General features: G+C 47.9%; 2 protein-coding genes across 6 annotated transcripts in view; one reads left to right on the top strand and one right to left on the bottom strand.

The window, feature by feature from the left end:
• The window catches only part of EXOSC5 (exosome component 5), a 49,357-nt gene extending 25,102 nt beyond the window's left edge, over positions 1 to 24,255 (top strand). For 3 of the 5 annotated variants that reach the window (XM_061598020.1, XM_061598018.1, XM_061598019.1), the window contains one exon: positions 4,330 to 4,928. In XM_061598020.1, coding sequence (XP_061454004.1) covers positions 4,330 to 4,422 — 93 coding nt within the window. In that variant the 3' untranslated portion in view covers positions 4,423 to 4,928. Of the gene's footprint in view, positions 1 to 4,329; positions 4,929 to 24,150 lie in introns of those variants that run through there. The other 2 variants (XR_009759228.1, XM_061598021.1) reach the window with 2 other exon arrangements.
• On the bottom strand, positions 12,924 to 17,246 carry TMEM91 (transmembrane protein 91). The gene is made up of 3 exons (XM_061597604.1): positions 16,830 to 17,246; positions 13,745 to 13,888; positions 12,924 to 13,082 (listed from the first exon to the last, which is right to left on the bottom strand). The coding sequence occupies exons 1-3, from the start codon at positions 17,244 to 17,246 to the stop codon at positions 12,924 to 12,926; spliced, it is 720 nt and encodes a 239-aa protein (XP_061453588.1).
• Positions 24,256 to 26,957: the final 2,702 nt, after the last annotated feature.

Here is a 26,957-nt window from a genome sequence, read left to right as displayed (position 1 = left end):
TTGGGAGAGAAGACTAAAGGGCACATTTTTTATTGCTGTGAGGCCTAGTATGAAAACAAGGAACCTTCTACATGCTTCTATCTTTGCATAATTCAGCCCTCATTTCATTTTGTGGCTGGTGAAGGGGTGTATGTAGAAATAAGCAATTTCTACTCCGTATGGTTGTCAAGATAAGCTGGAAAGTATGTGGTCAAATGCCTGAGATTTCCAGCCGTTGTGTGTATGTCAGTGGGGACCAAGGCTTCAGTGCTGGGGCACTAGCAGAAGCTGGAATAAATCACAGAGTTGTGGAAATGGTTGCACAAGCCATGAAAAATAAGGTTGACGGCGGGTCCCGCACTTCAGCCTACCTCGGTGTGGAATGCGGCTGACTTCGACACAGAATTTTGATCTTGTCTTTCTCAGTGCGCATGGCAGCCTACTGTGTACACACCATACATTTAAAACTTCCTGGGAATTGTAGTTTACCCCTCACAGAGCTACAATTCCCAGCACCCTTCACAAACGACAGGTCCCAGGATTCTTTGTGGTAGGGGTGAATGTGCTTTAAAGATATGGGCTGTGTGGATTTGTGGGCAGAGCTAGTGTGTAAATTGGCCCCTGATCCAGATGTGTGGCATATGGAAATGTGGGTGGAAGAAGCGCAGGTCGGGTGCCGCTCAGGGAGGGCTTTCCTGGGAATCCTCCACCTCGCCACCCTCAGAGAGGCTTGTCTGTTGCGGGCTGAGATGCTTTGCCCACAATGGCAGGAGGAGGACACATGCATTGTGTGCATATGCATGTGGAGCGTGCCAGAAGATTGATGCGTGGCTGTGTTGAGGGGGAGGGCTGAGCTGGTGCACTGATTTGTAGCTGTTTGCCTACATGCCCGCTCAGCGCGGCGGCCGGCTGAGCTGCCCTTGCCGGGTGTGTAAATCAATTGCCAGACACAGCCGCCTGCCTCCCAGGGCGCGCGGGCCTCGCTGACACGCGGGAGAAGGTGGCGGAACAGGAGGCACGTGCTGCCCTCCTGCCCATGCCACGCGTGCCAGTTCCCATCATTGAGTGGGGATGCCCTAAGCGGGCCTGTCAGTCTCGGGCGGGCTGGCTGTCATCTTGGGCTGGGAGAGGAGAGAGAGATCCGTCCCTGGTTGTTGTTGTTGTACCAGGTTTGACAACTTCCCCTCGCATTGAAATTGACTAATTAAGACGCAATGAACTATTGGGGGGGGTGAGAGTTCAGCGGTGGCTCTTAATGCCCCCCTCCATTCCTCAGGGAGGTAGGGAAAAAGCAGCACTGGGGTTTAATTGGCTTGGGGAAGCCTGCCAGAGATTGCTACCAGGGCTGGGTTTTTCTTTTTTTTCTTCCTGCATCTATTTCCCCCCCTCTCCTTTTAAGGCAAGACCTTTTTATTGCTTGGCCCTTTGATAGCTTCCTGCCCTTGTCTTGTCTCTCCCCACTGGGATCCTTCCTCTCTCCTCCCCCCCCCAGTCCCCTCCCTGCTCTGCTCTCTTCCCAGTGTAACTTTTGTTGTCTTCCTTTAGTTGGCTTCCTTTTCATCTGCCGGAGGTCAGGCTAGAGGGCTAGCCGCCTGCAGGGACCCAGTGGTATGCCTTGCCAATGAGGGCAGTGCAGAGGCGGATTCATAGAATCATGGAGTAGTCGACTTGGAAGGGGCCTATAAGGCTATCAAGTCCAACCCCCTGCTGCATGCAGGAATCCAAGTTAAAGTAGAATCATAGCATAGTAGCGTTGGCAGGGGCCTATAAATTCTGTCTGGAGCTGGGCTCTCTTCATTGCCCAGGTCCAATTTTCACAGCTGCAGAGAGACAGGCAGGCAGCGCAGGGAGGTGTCAGGAGCTGCCCTGGCTGAGCCCAGCTTGGAACTATGTAGCAGGCAATAGCATGGGATTGGCCCTCCAGAGTCAGGACAAGGAGGATTCTCCTTAAAACAATGTGTAGTTCCCTCCTGTTGACCAGTGCATAGCCTTGGGGTATGCGCAGTGGGAAACCTAACCCTAACGGACATGGAACCAGTTAGCTCAAGCTTCATGTTAAGCAGTGTGATGCAGCAGATAGAGTGATATTCCTAGTGGTCTACCCCCTCCCCAGGGTGCAACAGATCAGATGAGTCTCTTGTCTTGTTGCACCTCCTCATCACCCTTGACGCTGCATCATTCCAAGCTGTGGGCTTGCTTGTTGGAAGATCCAGGTCCAAATCCTTACTCCAACCTGAGGTTTATCAGTATTATTAGCTAGCAGGCTAAGTTCAAGGTGCTGGTTCTGGTGTATAAAGCCTTATACAGCTTAGGACCAGGATATCTAAAAGATAAACCCAGTTGATCACTGTGCTCTGCCAGTGAGGGCCTCCTGCAGAGAGGTCCATTCCACACAATATAGGAATCTGGCTTTTAGTGTTCTGGTACCTATCCTTTGGAATTCTCTCCCCTTAAATATTAGAGAGGTGCCATCTCTGTTGTCTTTTTGGGGCCTACGGAAGACATTCCTCTTCCAACAAACCTTTAAGTGAAGACCATTCCCAGTCTGGATGGAATTGGTTTTAGATGTTTTAATTGTTTTATCATGCGTGTGAGAGGAAGGGCAGGATACAAACTGAATCACCGTTATTGATATCCGTTGTGTTTTTGCACTAAAGTGCCTCAAAGCGACTTACATATTAAAAATAGAAGTAAGAAAGGCATTAAATCCAGTTATATAAAACAGCAGTAAACACAAACTTAAATACTTATCCAAAAATACGTTTCAAGGAACAAATCCTACCCACCCCACTTAACGGACGAATACCAAAACCAGCCATTTTGGGGGGTTGTAGTGGACAGCACGATGAAAATGTCGACCCAGTGTGCGGCAGCTGTGAAAAAGGCAAATTCCATGCTAGCAATAATTAGGAAAGGTATTGAAAATAAAACAGCCGATATCATAATGCCGTTGTATAAATCTATGGTGCGGCCGCATTTGGAATACTGTGTACAGTTCTGGTCGCCTCATCTCAAAAAGGATATTATAGAGTTGGAAAAGGTTCAGAAGAGGGCAACCAGAATGATCAAGGGGATGGAGCGACTCCCTTACGAGGAAAGGTTGCAGCATTTGGGGCTTTTTAGTTTAGAGAAAAGGCGGGTCAGAGGAGACATGATAGAAGTGTATAAAATTATGCATGGCATTGAGAAAGTGGATAGAGAAAAGTTCTTCTCCCTCTCTCATAATACTAGAACTCGTGGACATTCAAAGAAGCTGAATGTTGGAAGATTCAGGACAGACAAAAGGAAGTACTTCTTTACTCAGCGCATAGTTAAACTATGGAATTTGCTCCCACAAGATGCAGTAATGGCCACCAGCTTGGACGGCTTTAAAAGAAGATTAGACAAATTCATGGAGGACAGGGCTATCAATGGCTACTAGCCGTGATGGCTGTGCTCTGCCACCCTAGTCAGAGGCAGCATTCTGCTGAAAACCAGTTGCCGGAGGCCTCAGGAGGGGAGAGTGTTCTTGCACTCGGGTCCTGCTTGCGGGCTTCCCCCAGGCACCTGGTTGGCCACTGTGAGAACAGGATGCTGGACTAGATGGGCCACTGGCCTGATCCAGCAGGCTCTTCTTATGTTCTTATGTACTTAAGTCTCTCTCTCAAGCACCTAACCCACCAACGGCTGCTGTTGACGATGGCTGTGTGCTGCCGCCAGGTTCAGAGGCACCATGGCACTGAATGCCAGTCACCAGGATGCAACAGCAGGAGAAGGCTGTTGGGCTCATATCCTTGCTTTCGGGCTTCCTGTAGACAGCTGGTTGGCCACTGTGGGAAACTATTCTGGACTAGATAGGCTTTTGGACTGATCTGGTAGGGCTCATCTTAAGTTCTTACTCCATGGGGATGCTGCGATGATGAGGTTGCAGTTGTAGATCATCTTGGACACACTGGAAGAGGTAGACACGATGAGTAATAAGTTGGTATTTCATTCCTGAGGGTGGGAGGAGGCTTTAAGATGGATCGATATACTAGCGAGGATAGTTTGCCACAAGTCAGAAGCTGCGTAAGAGTCTCCTTAGTAACACATTTGGGAGCTATTCTTTTAGTTCCATTGTTAAGGAACATGGAGTTCCGGCGCATTGCAGGGACAAACCAAAATTGTAGGAGCAGGGGAAACTGAAACGTGACTGCAGGTGCCCATGCAGATGAGATTTGTCTCCCCGGCATCTTTGCCACCGTCAAAAACACTTTATCCCCCAGGGCGTGCTAATATGGGCCTCTCGGAGAGCCCTTCTGCCCCCCCCAGATCTTTAGGGACCCCTTTCCCTTCTGGTGTAACATCCCTTCTCCCTCTTCATCTCCACAGCTCCAGCAGTGTGTTGCCGCCTCACAGCGAGCTGCTGACACCATTTTCCAGTTCTATCGCGATGCTGCTCACAGGAAGTATTCTAAGTGGTGACTCCTCTCCCAAGTGGGATGGAGCAGAGACTGGCTGCTGCTGCTGAAGAGAACATGGTGTGGGCTGGATCAGCGCCACCCCTCCCCCCCCCACACTTCAACTTCCTTTCCAGCTCATCCTTTATTCCAAAGGAAAGGTGGTGTGATCAGGTTGCTGATAACTAGGGTTGTGGAGTAGGCTGTGGGTTCAGATTGCAAGACGCTGAAAAGGCTGGGCTGCCTACCAGTCGACTACCTCTCCGTGCCACAGGAGACGTGCCATGCTGGATGATTCTCCATCTCTGCCCTCCCCAAGCATGTGGGTTTCCAGTACTATTACATTTTGATAAGCATGTTTTTCCTCTCTCGCTTTAACAAAAAATATTGTTTCTGCACATATTGTTAGGTGACTGTCTCAGCTTGGCCTAGTTGCAAAGTTCTTTTGTTCTTTTTCAGTCCTTTGTTCTCTGTTTTGCCTAAAATAGTCATGTTGTGGTCATTAAAGCACACACTTTTCTTTTTCCCGCCTGTCTGTGCTACCGACTGTTTTGCCTGCCCTAACAAAGCAGCGGAAAGAACTCTAGCTTGGAAGTGATGGGTGTCGGCGCTGCCTGCCTTCAACAATTCCTTCAAGTAGCTGAGCCCTAGGATTCCCATTTGAGCCAGTGTGGTGTAGTGGTTACAGTGGCAGATGAGAGCCAGGGAGAACCAGGCTCAAATCCCCATTCAGTCATGAAGCGCACTGTCTCTTTCAGCCTATCCTATCTTGTGCGAATAAAACCTGGGGGTGAGATGTATGCTGCTCTGAGCATAATCAATAATAATACTAACGGCATTCAAGATTGGTGAATTAGTCTAGCTGCGTTAAAAGCACAACAGCTGGGATGAGCAATTGCAGCCTTGGATGGAGAGATCAATTACCACAGTCTGCCCGCCCCCACCATAAAATGCCCTTGATGTTTGGGTCTAGAACTTTCCGCCGCTCCTTGTGCCCCCATCATTGCTCAAGCCTTGCAGTCTTAGGGAGACTTCATTGCTTCTGTCCAGACTGTGACCATGTGTGTAGCAATGCCTGGCATTGTCCCATTCAGGCCTGGCACGCCCTCTGCCTTCAGTTTGCCCGCTGCTCCCGCTGCAATCCACAGGGCCAGGCTGCATGAGATTCTGCCCCCCCACCCGGGTATCCACCACCTTGTCATTTTGATACAGGCCTCATACTGGGATGTGATGGAGATACAGGGCTCTGCACCATCTCCCCACACTCATTAATATTCTGTGGAACTTGCCTGCTTGTTTTTAATTTTGCAGTTTGGCAGCCATGGTGGGGGAGAGCGCAGCCTTTGCCCAATCAGAATCCGCTCAGAGCTTGGCAGATACTTCTTCATTACCTTCCTGTGCCTCGGAATGCAGCAACGTATTGGTGAGAAGGGAGGCAAGCCTGGGGGTCCCAAAGGACTCCTGCCCCTCCCACCACAAGATGGCTGCTAAGCCCAAATAGATGCTCCAGTTCTAAACTTCAGAAGGAATCAGGATCTGGCATTGGGTGGGCAATAGAATTCCTGTCTCCAAAGGTCTGTTCCCAGAACTTAGACACAGGTTCTTTCTAAGAGCAAGCCTAGCAAACCTCTCCTCCCAGACCTGGATATCACATAAAAATAATGCGACACTTAGTCTTTTAATCATTTCCCCCCATTGTAAAGTTACATCGCTAGATGCTTAGGAGAACAGAGTCCCGTGTCACGTGCCCTGTGGCCCCTGGTGGCAGAGCTGAGATTTGAACTTGGGGGTCTTGCAGATTTACTGGAAGGGTCAGCAGCTGACAGCCCCTGGACCAAGTCTGCTTTCCTGGGGAATGGTCTGGTCCAGTGATGGCCACCTCAAGTTCTCCCCCTCATCGTTCCCCTGGCCAGAACCAAGGGACTTTAAACAGCTGGAAGGAAGGGCTGAGAAAGTTGCAGAACATAAAGCATGGAACCAGTGTGGGTGCTGTTTAGGGGAAGAAGCAAGAGTGGCATTGAGAAACAGCCTGGGGCTTGGCCTAACCCTCCTTCCAAACTGCCTCCTCCAAATGCCCTTTCTCCCTTACGGGGAAGGGCTGTAGCTCAGTGGGGGAGCAGAAGGTATATGGCTTGCTCCCTGCATCTGCCGGTAGGGCTGGGAGACGGTGGTGGCTGCTTCATTAAGGCATATGGGGCACTGCCCCACCAAGCTCAGTCCACCCTCTGCCAGCCCCCACTCTGCCTGCCTTCATACTTGTAGGGCGTGGCAGAGGGTGGACTGTGCTTGGTGGGGCAGTGCCCCACATGCCTTAATGCCTGTCAGTTCCCTTCTTGCAGTCTTAGTATCACCCTTGCAGAACTCTGCAAGGAGGAGGAGGAGGAGGATGGGACCGCAACCAGAATGAGTTGGCTCCGCCTGTCATTGGCTCTGGCTCTGCCTCCCTTAGCTCTCCCTGCTTTCTGCTCTACTAGTCCCAGTGGGCATCAGTCACCACTGCTGGGAGAGACTCCTCCCTGAAGCCCTGGAGAGCCACTGCCAGTCAGAGTAGACAACGCTGAGCCAGATGGACCGGTGGTCTGATCCAGTATAAGGCAGCTTCCTGTGTTCTTGAAAACTCTGCTGCCGACCTCGGCTCTTTCATTTATGTCACACTGTGCTGTCTACAGAACCTTTCGATTGCACTGAAGCTTTCCCTAGCACTGCTTGCATGCTTTCCATAATTTTTTTTCTTAAGCGATGAGGACTAGAAACGGGAGCTTTTGTGGGATGTTCAGCAATAAGATTGTGCACTGGGTGAGCAACCATCTTGCGCTCGCATTGTGTGAAGGGCTGGCTTCTGTGCTTTGAGAGGCAGCTTCCCGCAGAGTATGATTTTGTCTTGTTCCTAAGGCGATATCTCTCATCTCCATCAAGTCACTGTAAATGACAAACTATGGGGCTGCCTTTGGGTTCAGTTGCTGGCAAGACTGCTGCCCTCTTCCCCCCCCCCCATTGATCTCCTTCCCCAAGCGTTTTGCCTCTTCTCTTCCCAGAGTTCTGACTGCTCTTTTAACCTTCACCAGCTGCCCTGGCAAGAGGCAAACAGCCTGCTTTGATTAATGAGCCTAATTGAGTTGATGAAATGGTCCTTTTTTATTTCCCTCATTGGTGCTTTCTGAGGTCTTCATCGTTTCCTTATTTGAACCAGCTGCCCCTCTGGAAACCCCCCACCAGTTTCAAAAGGGCAGGATATCATCACACAAGCACACGCAAGCAACCGCCTCTGTTTTCCCCTGGCTTCAACACCTTCCACCTCCTCCTTTCCTTTAAAGGACGGGGTGACCTCGTCTCCCCTTTTTCATAGTAGAAAACAGACTCGGTTCCCAACCGCTGCACACTCTGCCTCCCGTTTCCTGCAATGAATTTGCAATCAGGCTGAGCTAGATTATTTTGCGCTCTTTCTACCCTTTCACTGCCGCCGCCTCCTCAGCACTTTCTGGATGTGGGGGGGGGGGGATTGAGATTTTAATTAATAGATGCTGAGGGGCAGATGCAGTGGAAGGGGACGGGTGGAAGGATCAAAGTAGACCCTGTTGCTCTGGCTTCTGTTTGGGGAGAGACAATCAAGGGCAAACGCTCATCATTTTTGCTCTCTTTTCAATGAGGCAGGCTTCCTTTGAAATTGTTTCCCTGTGTCTTCCCCCCTCCCCAAACACTCTTGTGCTGTTGGGTTTTGATGCCAGATTGGCTTCTCAAAGGAAGCTGCTCTCTGCCTCTTCTTCGTTAGGCAAGAAACACAAAAGCAGTCAAGGCCACCTCATGTCTTGCCCATAACGCAGAACGGTTGCTGCCCTTTCTTCCGGTTTGATCCTGGCTTGCCAGCCTCAAACCATGCCAAGTGTGATACTACTCCTTGCTTGACTCCTGACTTTTGGGACGGGAGGCTATAAGTGATAAATCCCACCCGCTGTCTTTAAAATCTGCCGCATGCTTTGAGTTGGGTCTGTCTCCAAGAGATGCCAGGATGCCAGCCCTGCAGGGGAAGTAGGCCTTTGCAGGCTCTGCGAAGTGTGCGGTCTGGCCTCCTGAGTGCTTTGGATTGAGAGGGAACTCCTGAGTGCTTCGTGGGTCCAGAGGAGAATGCAAGCAAGGCTTTCTATGCTTTCTACCACCTGCGGTCTTGGGTGACACAGGTCCAGAGTCAAGTACCTCTTATCCATTAGGCAGGAAGTGCATGGCGACAGGCCATGATGGCTATGCTTTGCCTCCATAGGCAGAGGCACCATGCTGCCAGATACCAGTTGCCAGAAACCGCAGGAGGGGTTGCGCTCAGGTCCTGCTCGTGGGCTTCCCATGGGCACTTGGTTGGCCACTGTGAGAACAGGATGCTGGACTAGATGGGCCATTGGCCTGATCCAGCAGGCTGTTCTTACTTAACAGTCAGCTTTCAGTACCCAGAGAATCTAAGCTTTCCATTCCAATCATGTTTCTAGCCTGGGAATAAGCAAGGGGACCTGGGCCAGCATGCAACTAACTTACAGAATTCATTGAAATGGCTTTAAAAAGCAGACAGATTCAATCGCTAATGTTCATAACTAGTGGGACCTGCATGAAAATGTTGCACTGTAGAGTCCTTTTGTTCACTGTGCCTGCCAGCCAGCTATAGCCTTCTCCAGAATACTCCATTCAGTTCCCCTTACTGCGCAGTTTCTGCCCCCGCCCCGCAAACAAGCAGAATTCTGTTGCTACTGGGACTGCTGAGTCCTCACTGAGTTGTTTTGCCTGTTTTGGTTTTTTTAAAATTTCTGCAAAGCTTGTGTTGCCCCAAGATTGCCGATAAGAACATAAAAAAAAGCTTTGCTGGATCAGGCCAAAGGCCCATCTAATCCAACATCCTGTTCTCACAGTGGCCAACCGGATGCCTATATGGGAAGCCAGCCAGCGGGACCTGAGTGCAACAGCAGTCTCCCCATCGGTGATTCCCAGCCTACTGCCTCTGATACCGCCTCTGATAGTGGGAAATGTCCCTATTGAGTGTAGTGTTGCTTTTGCTCCATAAGCAATGACATTCGCAGTTGAACATCAGAAATCGTATTCTCAGTGGCTGATTGGAACCTCCGTGTACAGAGGAAGTATATCTCTGACTGCCAATGTCTGAGGATAAGTAACAGACTCCTTAGGTGTCTCAAAAGCGGCTATCCAGGACATTTTGTGCTGTGAGAAGTGTTGGGAACCTGACCGAGTATCCCTTCCAAGTTACTAACTTTCCAGTCCGCTGCTGGAGAGACAGATTTGGGAGGACAAGTTGAGTTGTTTATACTTCAGACCTTTCTGCATCTAGCTGTCGATAATGTTCTGCTGCTGAGTAGCTGATCCAAAAACAGAGCCTCTTCCCTCACTCTGTTTTGAGGGGGGGGGGGATGGTCTGTATCAAAGGTCTTAGGTTCCTTTGGAAGGATATACATCTAAATAATAATAATTAATAGATGGGGAGTTTATAGATCTCCAGATGTTGCTAGACTACAGCTCCCATCATCCCTGACCATTGGTCATGCTGGCTGGGCTGCTAGATAGATCTCTCTCTCTTCCCCTCCCCTTCAGGAATCGTTGCTCCTGACATTTAACTATATGTACAGGAATAGGGCCCTAAACAGTCTCGATGCTGAGCCCTTTATTATTTTCCTTTTTATTTATTTTTCTTCTCCTTTCCACCTGAGCTGAGCTTGAGATGATGGTTAATGCTTTAGAAAGATGCAGGCCAGGGACCGCACATAAATATGTGATAAAGCGCCAGGACACTCAATAATTCATGGAAGGCTTTGGGGGAAGGCAGGAGAATAAGGAAAAGAGCATAATGGGTTGAGGTGGGGAGAGCGAGGACAGGAGTAAGGGAGGCCCCCATTCTGAGAACTGAGTGTGAGGAAGCTTTTTTCCTAGACTGTATTTCAGCCTTTGCCAACCTAGTGCACTTGAGCTGTTTTGGACTACAATTCCCATCAGCCCCACCAGCACGCCTAGGTGGCACCAGGCTGGCAAAGGCTGCGTTACCATTTCAGGCTGCTGATGGGGTGGTGGTGTATGCACATTTTATCTCCCCGGCACGTAGAGAATTAGACTGTCAGGAAGAAGAATTCGGCTTAGCCTCCTACCTGACATGTTTTTCCTACAAACACTGCATTTCCCTGCACCCCCCATGCTACAGTGGAGGATCCAAACCTCTCCCCACCTCATCTGCAGCACGAAGTAGCAAAATGCAGCCCTTGAGTGCTTTACCATTTGAGCCAAAGGCTTGCAGGGTCTGGGACAAGGGTCTGTTTAGACCAGCATCTGTTTCCAACAGCCGGATGCATCCTCCAGGACAAAGCTTGAAGGCCATAGCCCTGTCCCGTTTGCCGTGTCTGATGCGCAGAGGTAGACTGCCTCTAAAGTTGGGGGTTTCATTTGCTGCTCTGGCTAATTGCATGTGTAATCTGGGCCTGAGTGAGGCCAGAACTTGATCCTGTAGTGTGGGGATGGGGAACCTGTGACTCTAGATGTTGTCTGACTTCCAGCTCTCAACAGCCCCAGCTAGCACTGCCAGTGATCAAGAATCATGGGCAGTAGTGTAGTGGCAAATTCAGAAGTGCAGATTCTCTTCATGATAGTCACATGCTCCCCCTCCCCCAGCCATGCCCTAAGGATTCACTATCTGTTCTGCCATTACAAAATTGTAGAACTAGAGTGAAACTGCTGTGTGCATAGGCTCCCCCTCCCCCATCCTCTCTCTGGGGGCTAAATGTTGCCAGAAACCTTTTGATTTTAAGAATTCTGAAATGAAGCCAAGTGCAGGACTAGAATTTGGGAGACCGAGATACTTTGCCATGAAGCTCACTTCTCATTTACCCTAGGAGTCAATCAGCATGAAAGGAGAGGGGGGTGTTAGCTACAAGCATGTTAGCCAAGTGAGAGGACTCTTCTCAGTGGCTAATATGCCCCCTGTTATGCTGACTGACTTGTACATTGGGACCCTGCTCCCAAAAAAGAAGAGGTCTACCACCCCCTGTGACCCTGGACAACTATGTCCCTGATGATGGGAGGTGGAGTCCAAAAACATTGGAAGGGCTGCAGGTTCCTTATCTCTGCTGTAGTGTAAATCCTGAGGAATGGCCATCTCAGCCTAAAGTCAAGGGGCACTTGCCCCCTTGCTCCTGTGGTCACCATAGCTTCTGACACGCTCCAGTCTCTTTACAAAACTAAACTGGAGCACATCTGTAATGGAATGTGGTCATCAGCCAGTGGGGAACCTACAGCCCGGGGACCATATGCACCCTCACAGGCCTCTCTGTCTGGCCTAGGAACACTTGCCAGGCCACATCCCTCACTGGGCCTGCTCCATGCCCCCAGTGTTTTTGCTTGACTGGGATGAGTCCTTGAACTCTGATCGTGTCTCTTGCACGCTGGGATGGAGAGTAGAGAGTTGTGTGTGATTGTTTGATGAAATCTAGCCTACAGTACAAAGGTAAAATTTACTTGTTGCTCCACCCACTTTTGCCTCTGGCCCTGCCCACCGCTGGCATGTGGCCCTTGGGAGGTTACCCAGAACAGAATGCAGCCCTTGGACTGACAAAAGTTTCCTAACCTTGCAGTAGAAATAGACACGGGACTTGGGAGTGGGGGAAGGCGTTTGGAAGGCCAGTTAAAGCCACCACCCCGCCTTCCTGGTAGGTCTGACTTGACCCACAGGGGCCCTCACCGGTTCTGCAGCAGAAAGAGGGCTGTCTTGCCTCCGCAGTGTGCAGCTGCCGCCCAGCTGCTTTTGTGGGCCAGGGGTGGGATTGTTGGCATGGCCACGTCGCAGGAGACGGAGGAGAGGCCAGTTGGACAGGTGGCAACAGAGGCAGAGTGCATGGGCATTTTATTGAGGGCAGGGGAGAGGGCGTGACCCTTGGATGTCAGACCACAGTGAGCATGAAAGGGTACGGAGGAGCTGTGTAGCAAAGGAGATGCAACAGACACTGTGAGTTGAGGGAAGGCAGGGGTGAGAGACTGGGAGGGCCCAGTTTGTCCATAGGCAACATCCCTGTCCCCATTTCCAGCTGTGCTCAAAGTCCCAAACATTCTCTTATATGACTAGTCTTAAGTGAATGAGCCCATCTCTTCACTGGGGCTGAAGCTGACTTCTCCCCAACCTGGAGGGGCATCGAGAGCAAAATCACCTGGATCAGATAGCGGCCAGCCAGCCCATCCATCGGTTTTGGAAGGAGAGGCCTGGAGGGGTCCAGGTCTGGTGTACTCTGCTGCCTCCCAACCCTTTGCAGAGACCCAATTCCCAGCCTGGTTTCCTGTCTCTTGCAGCCGTCTTCACAACTGTTTCCTCTTTGGTCCAAGGGCTCACTGAGTTGAGTTGAAGGGTGGTGGATCCCTCCCCGTTTTGTGTGTGTTGTTTTGTTTTTGCAAAATCAACATCAGGAAATGTGTGCCGACTCCATCCTGTTCATACGCACCTCTTTCCAACTCTGACTTGGGGACAGGGGCGAGTGTGTGACGACTGTGGGGCAGGAAGATCTAGGTTGGTGCCTTGTTGGACAGGTAGGCAATGAGGGCCACCACAGCCCCAATGTAGGTGCAAATGCCAAGAATGATGGACAAGACAGCCAGGGCAAAGGTTTGGCGAGAAGCCGTCCACGCTCCTGGGTAGTCCCCCTTGGCTGACGCCTTGTTGGTCTGCGGGGCAAAGGCAGGTAATTAATGTCTTGACAAAAGAAAGGTGCAGGGGCTCAAGCTCCCCAGCCTACAACTTAGTAATGGCTTTGATGAGGGCAAAGCTGGCACTGAAAAAGGTTCTGAGGCTGAGCCCAGTCCCTGAGTGCTAGAGAAGAGATGGTGCTGCCCAGTGGAGACTGGTGGCTCCGATGTCAGTGGGGCAGTGAATCCGCGTTCGGTTTTAGTCTGACCTTCCAAGGAGCTGTCCATTGCCTGAGTGACATCAGAGTCGCCAGCTCCCCTAGTACTTGTTAATTTGTTAATTTGCTTAATTTATATACCACTTCATATTTCAACAGAAACCTGCAAGTGGTTTACAAATCCCAACAAAAAGGAATTAATGCAAGACTCAAGATAAGAAATAGAATACAAACCCCACTTTCAAAACCAAACAATGCTAGTACTGCTACGAGCAATATCAAAAGTCCACATTTCAAGTAACAGATAATAATAGTAATGATTTCTGTCTCACACAATTTCTTTTACGGCATTTCTAAACTCCAGATCTGAAAGCTCCCTGTCTGAAACCCTGGAAAGCAGCTGCCAGTCAGTGTTGACAATATTGAGGTAGATGGACCAATGGTCTGACTCAGCATGAGGCAGCTTCCTAGGTTCTTACCCACCTTTTGGGATAGATAGAAAGCAGCAATGCCCAACGGCCAGAAGCAGCAGAGCATGGAGAAGACGGCCAAGCCCAGGTAATCTTGAGGCAGCAGCATGGAGAAACTGCTCTCGCTCTCTGTATCGCTGTCACTCGAGGAGTCATTCTAGGGAGGGAAGTGGAGAACGAGGGTTGGCTTCCTTCCTTTTGACCTCTGAGGTGTTGGGAGTAAAGCACCAACGCTTGCAACCGGTGGTGGCTGGTGGCCCCATGTCGGTGCGGCAGTGGAGTCTGCTCCAGGTTTTAGTCTGAACTTTCAAGGGGCTGTACCTTGGACAGCTCCTTGAAAGTTCAGGCTAAAACCCAGAACAGATTCCACTGACATGGAGCCACCAGCTGCCAATGCTTGTAACAAGTAGCTTGAATTGGGGGCGAGGGACAGACAGAAAGGCAACCTATTCTTCCCTCACCGGCTCCTTCTTGTGTATACATGTTGATATGTAGATTCCCCACCCACCCCTGCTCAGGTCTTACTTCCTTCTTAGTTAGTGTTAGTGTAGGTTAACCTCATGACTCCATCATGGCCACATGTATGTCTGTACTCCAAATGGCTTTATTTCCCTGGAGGAGTAATAAGCCTTCCTTATTCTTTCAACCACCAGTCTTACCAGACGATTCATTTCTATACTCCGCTGCTACAAACTCCCAATATGTGGCAAGAGCCCCAATCAATACATTCATTCCACCCATATCATACCATGGAGCTCTGACTTCATTGATGTGTACACTAAAATCCGGCATGTTGCAGAGAAAGGGAATAGGAGTTTTTCTTTCCCTTGTTATACAAAAGACGAGAGGCCCCATCAATACCGGCAATCTGCCGGCTCTCGGTCACATCTGTTTAGACAAGCATTCCCCTGAGTGCCTGACCTGAACCTTCTAACTGAATTGTTTTAATTGCTGTTTCAACTGTTAGTCTGTTTTTATTGGACATTTTAATTATGGATGTTTTTAATGTTTTGATGAAATTGTTTTATTGTGTGTTTTAATTATGTGTGAATATATTTGTGTAATTGGTTTTACCTTAATAAACTGCTTAGAAGCCATTTTGGCAAGTAAGCTGCATATATATTAATCAGAATAAAAAATGATAATGCTAGAACCCAATGGGGGTGATCTAATGAAGCTGAAGGGTGGAAGATTCAGGTCTGTAGACACTTCCTCACATGGTGCATAGTTAAACTATGGAATTCACTGCCCACAAGACGTGGCAATCGGCTGTAGTCATCTAGGGTCTTGGGGGTTTTTAGACCCTTTACTTCTTTGGGACCAGGGTCCCTATGTCTCCAGCATCCTATGAGCCAATCAGCATGAAAGGAGAGTGTATTAGCCACTGGGAAGAGTCTTCTAGCATGCTTCCTTGTCTTTTCCTGCTGACTGGAGCCAATCAGAGTGAAAGGAGGTGAGTAAGCCACTGAGAAGCCACTCTTTGCAGTAGTTAACACACTTCCCTTTCATGCTGATTGGCTCATAGGGACGTCTGTTGTTGTGAGAAAAGGCATTAACAAGGATAGAGAAGCAGAAAGCAGTATTCAAACCAGGCCAGGTTATTCTATAACAGTAGGTTGTATAATGTTAGCAGGGGTGTGAGGGGTTTAGCTGTGACCATCATGAAGGGACCCCGCACTTCTGAATTTGCCACTACATTGCTAGTGGCAATGACCACCAGCTTAGATGCTTTTAAAAGGAAATTAAATAAATGCACAGAGAATAAGGCTATCAGTGGCTATTAGGATAGCTATATATAACCTCTAAAATCAGAGGAAGCTGGACTTTGAAAACGAGAGGAAAGGTGTATAAAATTATGCATGGAGTGGAGAAAGTAGACAGAGGAAGCTTTTTCTTCCTCTCTAGTAATACTAGAACTCAGGGAACTTCAATGAAGCCGAATGCTGGAAGATTCAGAACAGGCAAAAGAAGTGCATATGGAACTCACTCCCACAAGAGGCAAGTTCATGGAGGATAAGGCTATCATTGGCTACTAACCATGATGGCTGTGTTATACCTCCTCTGACTATATGAAACTGACCATATGAAAGCAGTCTAAGAAAGTCCTGGAGCATCTTTAAAGTTGACAATGGGGACATTGAACTTGTCAAGGGTTATCAATACCTAGGCACAGTCATTAACCAAAATGGAGACAATAGTCAAGAAATCAGAAGAAGGCTAGGACTGGAGAGGGCAGCTATGAGAGAACTAGAAAAGGCCCTCAAATGCAAAGATGTATCACCGAACACTAAAGTCAGGATCATTCAGACCATGGTATTCCTGATCTCTATGTATGGATGTGAAAGTTGGACAGTGAAAAAAATGGATAACAGAAAAACGAACTCATTTGAAATGTGGTGTTGGTGGAGAGCTTTGCGGATGCCATGGACCACAAAAAAGACAAACAATTGGCTAGACTAGAAGCTAAAATGATGAAACTGGAGTTATCATACTTTGCACACATAATGAGAAGACCTGATTCGCTAGAAAAGACAATAATGCTGGGAAAAACAGAAGGGAGTAGAAAAAGAGGAAGGCCAAACGAGATGGATTGATTCCACAGCCACAGACCTGAACAGGGTGGTTTATAACAGATGGTACTGGAGGTTGCTGATTCATAGGATCGCCATAAGCCGTAATTGACTTGAAGGCACATAACAACAAAGGCTATTGAAGGCTGCTAGTCATGATGGCTATGTTTTGCCTTCACTGTCAGAGGCAGTAGTTGTCTAAATACCAACTGTTGGGAATCACAGATGGGGAGAGTGCTGTTGTGCGCAGGTGCTGCTTGCGGGCTTCCCGTACGGGCAGCAGGTTGGCCACTGTGAGAACAGGATGCTGGACTCGATGGGCCCCCTTTGGCCTTGATCCAGCAGCCAGGCTCTCCTTTGGTTCTTATTTATGTACAGTTTCCTGCTGACGCCGGTGGTAAGCAAGCCGTTTAGGAATGGCTATGGAAGTTAGCATCTCTTTTTTGCAAAAGGCAGGGAGCAGGCGTGAGCCTCTCTTTTCTCTGCCTGAGACACTCTGGCCAACCGCTCACTCAGCCCAGCCCTTACCTCTGGGTCTGGCAACTCCGTGTCGCCCACTTCATAGCAGACGGTGTGAATGTCTTTCTCCAGAGCCACCTTCCTGGGCAGCTCCGAGGCCTCCTTGCTGTCTCCAAAAGCAGTTTCAATATAATCTTTCTTCTTCCAGCCTTGGGGGTTGCTCGACTTCCACAGCTCTGGGTAGAGGGTTGGCTCTGGGGTACTGTACGGTTTGACCACCTTCTGCAGGCTGCTGGGATCCAGGAGCTGCCTAGGCAGGATGGTGGGGCCAGTTTGGAGCCAGGAGAGGCTGGGGGGCACGTGGTGGGGCAACGATCCAGAGTGGTCATGCTGCGGAGTGGCTGGGCTCAGCATCCCGCCCTGGAGGGTCACTTTCCCAGGCGGCTTGGCCAGCAGCGGGTGCTGGAGTTCATGGATATTCTCCATAGCACCCCTTTGAAGAAGGTGCCAATTGACTCTGCTCTCTCGCTCTCGCTCTGCCTTCAGTCACGTCTGAGCAGTTCCTTCACTTCAGTTACCTTGGGGAGGAATTTTAAAACAAACAAAACATGGCAAAGCATTTAGGGCCTGTATGTCTCATTTATGCATTTATTTAGTAAATGTACAGAGTTGTCCACCAAAAGCGTCTCTCCAAGCGGCACAGAAGCAAATTTACAGGTAAAACAGAACCAAGATCCACAAACGAATCAAAAACAAATAAACGTAAAACCCTCATCGTTAGAAATAAAGATAAAAATCAATCAGCTTCTGCTAAAGATGTGCCTCTTTCAACAAGCCTTCTGAAATCTTTATCCCTTTATTTATGTATATTTGGGCCCCCTGAGGAGGTTACACTCAGGTGCGTAGTCGTGCAGGGTCTCGGGGTGTGTGTGTCTTTAGTCCCTTTGCATTTTTGGGAGCAGGGTCCCAGCTGGGTCCCTATGTCTCCAGCATCCTACAAGCCAAGCAGCATGAAAAGGGAGTGTGTTAGCCCCTGAGAAGAGCCTTCTAACATGCTTCTTTATCCTTTCCTGCTGATTGGAGCCAATCAGAGTGAAAGGCGGTAAATCAGCCACTGAGAATCATAGAATAGTGAGTTGGAAGGGGGCTATAACGCCATCAAGTCCAACCCCTGCTCAATGCAGGAATCCAAATCAAAGCAGTCCCTACAGATGGCTGTCCAGCTGCCTCTTGAATGCCTCCAGTGTCGGAGAGCCCACTACCTCTCTAGGTAATTGGTTCCATTGTCGTATGGCTCTAACAGTTAGGAAGTTTTTCCTGATGTGCAGTCGAAATCTGGCTTTCTGCAACTTGAGCCCATTATTCTGTGTCCTGCACTCTGGGACGATCGAGAAGAGATCCCAGCCCTCCTCTATGTGACAACCTTTCACGTACTCTTACTGAGAAGACTCTTCTCAGTAGCTAACACTCTTCTCTTTCATGCTTATTGGTTTCTAGGCATTATCAAGGATCTCATTCTCAACCCCACAGCAAAAAAAAAAAAACAGGAAGGGGGGCATGGCTGTGATTAACATAAAGGGACCCTGCACTTCTGAATTTGCCACTACGCTACTGGTTATGCTTCTCAATTTTATTTATTTATTTATATGCCGCCCTTCCTCCCAGTAGGAGCCCAGGGTGGCATATATACCAGAGGTAGTTCCATTTCAGTGGCATCTGGCTTCCCACAGACTGAAACATACATGGAGTTTGATGTGAGATGGTAACGTTTAAAGATGCCGCGCTGTTCCTGCTAATTTTATCTGTACCTTTTGGAACTTCCCATTCACAGTAAGCCTTGTTGAAGGAATTGCTGGGCAGATTATCCTTGATTTGAAAATACTACAAAGCAATATTTGTCAAAGGAGAGTCTAGGAATACTACTACATTGGCCAACAGCAGAAAAATTCTGTTTTAATGTAAACTGGAATTTAAGATGGATGCTCCAGGACTTTCTTAGACTGCTTTCATATAGTCAGTTTTATGCCTGGGACTAAATACTCATTGGTAGTACGTTGATTTCTGGGAGGTGCTAATTCAATTGTATGTAGGGCTCACGTGAGTATAATTTTTTTAAAATCCCTGCACATAAAAAACCATGTCAAGGAGAAGTTTCACCTAGCCTTTACCCTGACATACCAACTTTCTATGCGCAGTCACTATATTTTATTTTGGTATAACATTCAGCCCTGACAACCCTCACCAGCATTCTGAAGTAATGCAGTTCAGAAACAGGTTTACTGTCTTCCCTATTGTTTGGGAGAAACAGGCAGTGATGCAGTTAGGTAATAGAGCCAGGACTGAATGGTCTGACAGGGAGGAACCTTTTTAAATGGTAGTGTGTATTACTTTGCTTACTTCAAACTGTGACAAACTAGCCTTGCACCGTTTGGGGGCCCTCCTGATCATTCTGCAGAGTGAAGTCCTGGATCTCTGCTCCAAAGTCATACCCTGGTGGCATCATTTTGAAGATAGAGAGCAGAAAAATAGTTTATTGAAAACCTGCTTATTATGAGCTGCAATGATTAATATCTTGATGATGTCGATCCATATGCTTTGTGTCTGCCACGTTGCAATGGGATTCTGCTTTATTGATAAAACCATCCATTAAAAAAAACACTTTTAAATGGTTTCACTTAAGCCTAGAAACTTTAGACACAGTAGCAGATGAATTCAGAAGACCGGGGACATATGATGAAAAGTGGGAACACTGGAAGGGTGATAAAGGATTTTTTGTAATAAAAATGAGCTTAAACCAGTGAGACTTAGGAGGGATTGTTGGAGGAGGTATGCAGAATGCAACCATCTGCTCACAGTGGTTCATTAGAATTGGCTGGTGCTTCATCTTGCTTCCTTCCCCTGCAACCTTTATGTAAACCCTACAGGAGTTAACTGTTCCAGAAATGAGACAACCACTGGCATTTTCTGATGGCACATCACCGTAATGCAATTGCAGTCACTCGGCAAGAAGAGACTTTTGGGGACTTTTTAATTCCAGTCAAGGCTTCCACCAACTCAGAAAGCCATGCACTGTGAAATCTGGTGCAACCACATGGGATTTCCTTAGCAGGGACAGAGAACTGAGCCAAATGTGTGGCAGTTCATGCATTCCATGGACACTCACAGTGGAGCTCCAGAGCACTCTTTTCAATATTTGGAAACAAAGCAGTATGTCAGCCCCAAAACTTTTGCAGCTTTTCTTCGGATGTCCTGGGGGGAGGCAGGAGTTTGAGATGGGAGGTAGATTCATTTTTATTGTCAATCTTTTCATCAATACTTAATTTAAAAAAACTTTTGCAGGCACAAACAGTATTGAAAGTGGGATCAGGACTGGTCACGGAACCGAAACAGCCTTGGTCGCTCTGGTAGATGATATGAGGAGGGCATTAGATAGGGGAGAATTCACCTTTCTTGTCCTCCTCGATCTCTCAGCGGCTTTTGATACTGTCGACCACAGTATCCTTTTATATCGCCTAGAGGGATTGGGAATAGGAGGCACCGTATTACGGTGGTTCCGTTCCTTTCTCTCTGATAGGTACCAACAGGTAGCATTGGGGGAGGAGGTTTCAGACCCTTGGCCTCTCAATTGTGGTGTGCCACAGGGTTCTATCCTCTCTCCCATGCTATTTAACATTTATATAAAGCCGCTGGGGACAATCATTAGAAGATTTGGGCTGCAGTGTCACCAATATGCAGATGACACTCAGCTCTATCTCTCATTTAAATCTTCACCAGAGTCGGCTGTGGAGACCTTGTCCAAGTGCCTGGTATCCGTGAGTGGATGGATAGGAAGGAACAGGCTGAAGTTGAACCCTGATAAGACTGAGGTGCTGCTTGTGGGGGACAAGAGAAGGTTGGGAGATGTTGACCTGAAGTTCAATGGGGTGAGTCTACCCCTGAAGGACCAGGTCCGTAGCCTTGGGGTTGTACTTGATTCCAGGCTGTCCATGGAGGCTCAGATTTCGGCAGTGAGCCGGGCAGCCTGGTATCAACTACACCTCATATGAAGGCTGCAACCCTACCTTCCTGCTCATCAGCTCCCACTGGTAGTACATGCCCTGGTCACCTCTCGATTGGATTACTGTAACGTGCTCTACGTGGGGTTACCCTTGAAAACGGTCCAGAAACTACAACTTATACAAAACGCGGTGGCTCGATTACTTATGAATAGTTGCCGCCGGGATCACATCACACCTGTGTTGTTCGATCTACACTGGCTTCCTGTTGTTTTCCGGGCCCAATTCAAGGTGTTGGTATTAACCTTCAAATCCCTATACGGTTTCGGCCCAGTCTATCTAAAGGAGCGCCTGCAACGCCACCAATTATGCCGCCCAACACGATCAGCCACACAGGGCCGTCTCTCAATCCCACCGACAAAAACAGCTAGATTGGCGGGAACTAGAGAGAGGGCATTCTCAGTGGCGGCCCCTACTCTTTGGAACTCCCTCCCACAAGATCTACAGCACGCCTCTTCCCTAAATGCATTTTGCAAAGCCTTAAAGACCTGGCTCTTTCAACAGGCCTTTGGGACCTCCGGGGAGGGTTAACTGTTATGATTAAATGCCTCGTACCCTGCATTATTATTACTTGCTGCTGCACTGTTTTACTTGTATTATTGTATTTTACTGTATTGTATTTTAATTCTTTTTATGTACATCGCCTAGAGTGGCCATTGGCCAGATAGGCGACATATAAATTAAATTTATTATTATTATTATTATTATTATTATTATTAATGAGCACAAATCATTGTGAATGCACAATAAAAAGGGCATCTGCTGAAGGGGCTACACATTTGCATGGCAGTTTCAAGAGCTCAAAGCACTTCACATACATTGTAATCCTCACAACAACCCTGTAAGGTGTCGGAATTATTATGCCCCATATTGCAGACTGAGGCTGAGAGAGGCTTGCCTGAGGCCACCTAGGGAGCATGACAGAGGAAATGTTTGAATCAGGGTTTTCTTGATTGCTACCCCAGTCTTAGCCACTGCACCACAATTCTGGGAATTTACAGGTAAGCCAAAACATTGTCCTTGTGGAAGGGTATTTGCATTCAGGTCTGGGTCTGTCTATAGCACGCACATGTGAGTTTCCACATGTGGTGTTTGTGTTTTAGATCCAGTTTAAACCCACCACCTTCCATGTATGTTTGCCTGACAATGAACTCTGTGTGACTCAAAAGCTGGCATACTCCTATGCTGAGACAGAGAAAGGTAAGAGAGAGAGACACACACCCTCTTCTTGCGGGGTATCAAACTGTGCTGCTATTTTCACAGCCCACACCAGTTTGTTCTGGCTCTGTTAAAGAGCAGCTTTGGTTTATTTGCCTTGCAAAAACGATAGGTCACGTTTCCCTTGGAAATTTCCCTTGGGTCAGAAGGAAGAGGGCCGAGGAGGCTGTGCCTGATCCAGCCAGGACACTAACTGTGCTGGTGTGTATGTGTGTGAGATGTATGTGTGTACAGTAGATGTGAATGTATATTATAGTTGTGTATTGTAGCTTCTTCTAAATTTTGCTTCCTAAAAAAGGGGAGGAGGAGGAGATGCAGCTCATTTGCATAAGGTGACTCTCTTAAATCTCTGTAGATTTCAAATGGCATTGCCTTAAAACTAAATTGATTTTTTAAAATATTTTTTTTAAAAAACTCTAGGTAGACAGCTGTCTTCTTGTTTACTGATCATGATGTCTACAATTTAATTGGGTCACAAGGGACTGTCTTGCCCTCTGAGCATGTGCAGAGTGCCTTCTCTCTTGACCACTGAACTGCAGAAAGGGCTGTAGATAGGGTGGGGTGACAGCCATGGCTACTTAGGGCATAGTTTTTTTAGGGTGTGTGTGGAGACAATAGGGTCTGAGGAAGAGAGGTGTGTGTATTTTTTTACTGTGAAGGGAGATGAGGGCATGGGGTCATACAGAGCCTGTCTGTTAGTTTCCCACCTCCACGTTGCTTGAAAAATTAGGATTTTCAAAAAGTCTCAAAGTTCGTATAGTGGGACAGAACCATAAAGCAGGATTCTATAAACAGAATGGTCAGTTTTGCTCAAGCATTGAAGGGGAGGATTGATGCCTGGAGCCTGCCCACCAATACCAAAATGATCAAGGGGATGGAGCAACTCCACTATCAGGAAAGGTTGCAACAGTTGGGCCTTTTCAGTTTAGAGAAAAGGCGCATAAAATCATGCATGGCGTGGAGAAAGAGGACAGAGAAAAGTTTTCCTCCCTCTCTCATAACACTAGAACTCGTGGATATCCAATGAAATGGAATGTTGGAAGATTCAGGACAGACAAAAGAAAGGATTTCTTCACACAGCGTGTAAGTGAAATGATGAGACTGGCTCCCACAAGAGGCAGTGATGGCCACCAACTTGGATGCCTTGAAAAGAGGATGAGACAAATTCATGGAGGATCAGTGGCTACCAGCCACGGTGGCTATGCTCTCCCTCCATGGTCAGATAGCAGTTGCTGGAAACTGCAGGAGGGGAGAGTGCTCTTGCGCTCAGGGCCTCCTTGCTGGCTCCCCATGGGCATTTGGATGGCCACTGTGAGAACAGGGTGCGGGGCTAGATGGGCCACTGGCCTGATCCAGCAGGGTCTTCTTATGTTCTTACTTAAAAAAAAAAAAAGGTAAGTAGAGCCTGACTATGGCTGCACACAGACGGTACATTTAAAGCTCATGGCTTCCGTCAAAGAATCCTGGGAAGTGTAGTTTGTTAAGGGTGCTGAGAACTGTGACTCTGTGAGAGGTAAACTACAGTTCCCAGGATTCTTTAGGGGAAGTCATGTGAAATAGCTGCTTTCAGTACTGCTCTGGCAAACAGATCCACTTCATTTTGGATTTGCAGGAAGGGCATCCCAGTTGGCAGATGATGGACTTCTAAGCAATCATGCCTGTCCCAAGGTGATTAGTTTTCTACAATCAGTCTCTGATAACTATAAATCCTATGTGGATTTAAGGAGGCCAGACTGGGCCCTTTGTATATCCTCAGATTAACTTATTAACAAATGTGTGCAGCATGCAGAAAGTCACTTACAGAGCAGCTGGAAAATGTCAATACTTTGAAGCAGAATGTGTAATTGACTGTGGGTTTTTTTACACGAACCACCATACAACAATTAATTGAATAGTAAATCAGCTTGAGCTGTATGGTTTTATAGCCGTTATGACTACCTAGAGTCTTAACAAATAAATGATTTTATATCTTTTGCTCCTCCAAACTCCCTCCTGCTGCATTATTTGTCTCTACCTCAGCAACCTGAATCCTGATTCCTTTGTTTCATATGCTGCTAGGTGTCCCTTCCCTTGCCAGAGGTTTCTGAGGAAATCTTTCTCTTTCGCATTTCGTACAGGAAACAAGATGGATATGAAGAAGGAAGCTGGCTCACTTATGGGGACTGCAAGACTGAGGCTGTGAGCACGCTAGACACTTACCGCAACCATTTCCATTGGCCACTCCTGGAGGGGAAACAGGTTGATCTGCCAATCAGTTGCAAAATCTGACTGATGCTATTTTTTTTTTAATACACTTGTGCTGCTCCTACTGGGTTTTACAGTAAAAAGAGGCAGGTTTGACTAGTGTCCTGTGCCCCCATTTTCAAAAAGAGAGAGGTGGAGATACACTGGAACCTGTGTCCCTCCTTGCAGCCCCAGCCAGTGTGGCCAGCCGTCAGGGATGATGGGAACTGTAGTTCAGCAATATCTGGAAGGCCACAGGTTCCCCATCCCTGATATAGAGGCATGTGAAGAAGAGGCCTATTGCTTCTACAACCTGGCTGTGTCCCCTTATACCAGGTCTGAATGGAGACTTAAGCCCTCACTATTGCTTCAACCCTCTGCTTCTCTTTCTGGTGAAGGGAATGCCAGGGCAGCCATATGCACTGATGGGAATGCCGGTGAATATCACCAAAGGGAGGGCACTTTTGAGTGTGGGGATTGAATATGGGGAGGGGACATGGCATAAGTTGCCTTATGGGGCTGGGGAGATCCTGCGGGAGGCTACGGCTGTGAGCACACTAGTCGGCTACAGCAAAGTGTTTTCATTGGCCACACCTGGAGGGGAAACTGGTTGATCTGCCAATCAGTTGCAAAATCTGTTTGAAGCTGAATTAAGAAACAACAACACTCAAGCTGCTCCCACCTGGTTTTACAGTAAAAAAGGACCATGGTTTGACTAACATCCTGTGCCCCCATTTTCAGAAAAGAGAAGTGGAGACGCACTGGAACCAGCGGAACAGGGAGTGTGTCTCTACCCTAAGACGCAAGCTCCCCACTTCCACATAGCCACTGGCAAATCTCTCCATTTTGGTTTCTCTCTGCTTCTCATTTGTCCAATATTATGCTCATCAGCATTTTAGTGTGAGTTCTCCTAATATTAAATTTTTGCAGGCAATTTTGCCTACAAACACATTTTTCCAAAACATATTTTCCCTAATATTTCTATCTTCCATAACATAATGCATTTTTGTAGGTTATTTTCAGTAACAGATTAAGTTTTTTTAACGCACCCTTTATCTTAGTACATGCATTCTTGTACATGCTGCTTGGCTGGAAAACTGCACTGCGAAATTTGGAGAAGCTCCCATTTTGAAGGATGGCTGCGTTTCAGTTTGGGTCTTGTTTTGGAAAGTGCAAATTAGGTAGATTGGCCCTTCAATGAAAGAGGAATCAAATTCCTCCTCCATCTCCACATGACACACAACCCAGGGGGTGCCTGGAGGATGGGCTGTGTGTGTGTTTTAAGTGAATTAACACCCACTCTGTGTGTGTCTCTCTCTGTGTGTGTCTGTGTGTGTGAAATTGGCACTCGAGAGAATGAAGCAAAGGACAGAAGTGCCACAGCGCTATCCCACCAAAGAGACTGCAGAAACGTCTCCCTCACCGCTCCCATTTAAGAAATGCATGTTGGCATCAAAACATTGCAGTCGCATTTGGCAATATTCACTTTGACTTTGTTGAACCCGCAGTGCGCCACAGCCTTGCCAACATCTGTAGAGTTTGCTGCAGTTGTTGTTTTTTAACTGAGAAGGGAACTGGGGTGTGAAAAGTGCAGAACCCAGAAAAGGGACCCATGCTGGCAGTGTCATCCTGAGGGAAGGACTGTAGTTCAGTGGCAGAGCATCTGTCTTGCATGCAGACTGTCCTAGCTTCAATCACTGGTGTCTATAGGTAGGGTTGGGGAAAGACTTCTGTCTGAAAGCGCAGAGAGCCTCTGCCAGTCAGTGCAGACAACACCAGATGGACCAATCGTCTGACTCTGTCTAAGGTAGCTTTTTCTGTTCCTATTTCCTGGTTCGCAGCTCCACCCAGCCCGTTCAACAGGCAGTTTGGGTGGCTGTCTGGGGCAGTTGAATTATTGGGGCTCCATCCTAACTAGGAAATCCTTCAAGGGGTAACAGAATTCCCCCCTCCTTTTCTCTCTCTCCAGACTCTTGGGGCAACAGGGTCTGAGATGAGGGGGCAATGGTCTGCCCTTCCCCGCACCTCCAGTTTCTCAGATAGCAGCATTTCTCCCCCCCCTTGCTTCATATAAGAGAACAGAACAAAAGTGGCCCATTCACCTGTACAGAGCAAGAGAAAACGCCTGCTCTGTGGAAATCTTGTCAGTGCAGGTAACACAGTTCCTGCCACATGAAGCCCCATCTAGTGCTAACCACTAGGGACTGCTTCCCTCCCAAGGTGGGAATCAAACTCACACCTCTGGCCACATTCCTAGCCTGAATCTCAGACTTTCATCCCAAGGACCAAGGGTAGGAGGGAGATTGCCCCCTCCCTCTTGCTTTTCCCAATTGCAGTCCTTTCTCTCCATTCGCATTAACCAAAATGGGGACAATAGTCAAGAAATCAGAAGAAGGCTAGGACTGGGGAGGGCAGCTGTGAGAGAACAAGAAAAGGTCCTCAAATGCAAAGATGCATCACTGAACACTAAAGCCAGGATCATTCAGACCTTTGTATTCCTGATCTCTATGTATGGATGTGAAAGTTGGACAGTGAAAAAAGTGGATAAGAGAAAAATCCACTCATTTGAAATGTGGTGGTGGAAGAGAGCTTTGTGGATACCATGGACCATGAAAAATACAAATAATTGGGTGTTAAAACAAATTAAACCAGAACTGTCACTAGAAGCTAAAATGATGAAACTGAGGTGATCATACTTTGG

The sequence above is a fragment of the Rhineura floridana genome, chromosome 15, assembly GCF_030035675.1.
Source record: "Rhineura floridana isolate rRhiFlo1 chromosome 15, rRhiFlo1.hap2, whole genome shotgun sequence".
Taxonomy (NCBI): domain Eukaryota; kingdom Metazoa; phylum Chordata; class Lepidosauria; order Squamata; family Rhineuridae; genus Rhineura; species Rhineura floridana.
The sequence above is the reverse complement of the archived record's forward strand: the minus strand, read 5'-3'. Positions and strand labels throughout refer to the sequence as shown.

What these genes read in the sequence shown, in the direction of transcription:
- TMEM91 (XM_061597604.1), bottom strand. Translation starts at nt 17,246, where the DNA reads ATGGAGAATATCCATGAACTCCAGCACCCGCTGCTGGCCAAGCCGCCT. An exon ending in CGGAGTTGCCAGACCCAGAG is followed by an intron (nt 13,889 to 16,829) that starts GTAAGGGCTGGG and finishes TTCCCTCCCTAG; the next exon opens with AATGACTCCTCGAGTGACAG. An exon ending in CTTTCTATCTATCCCAAAAG is followed by an intron (nt 13,083 to 13,744) that starts GTGGGTAAGAAC and finishes TTTGCCCCGCAG; the next exon opens with ACCAACAAGGCGTCAGCCAA.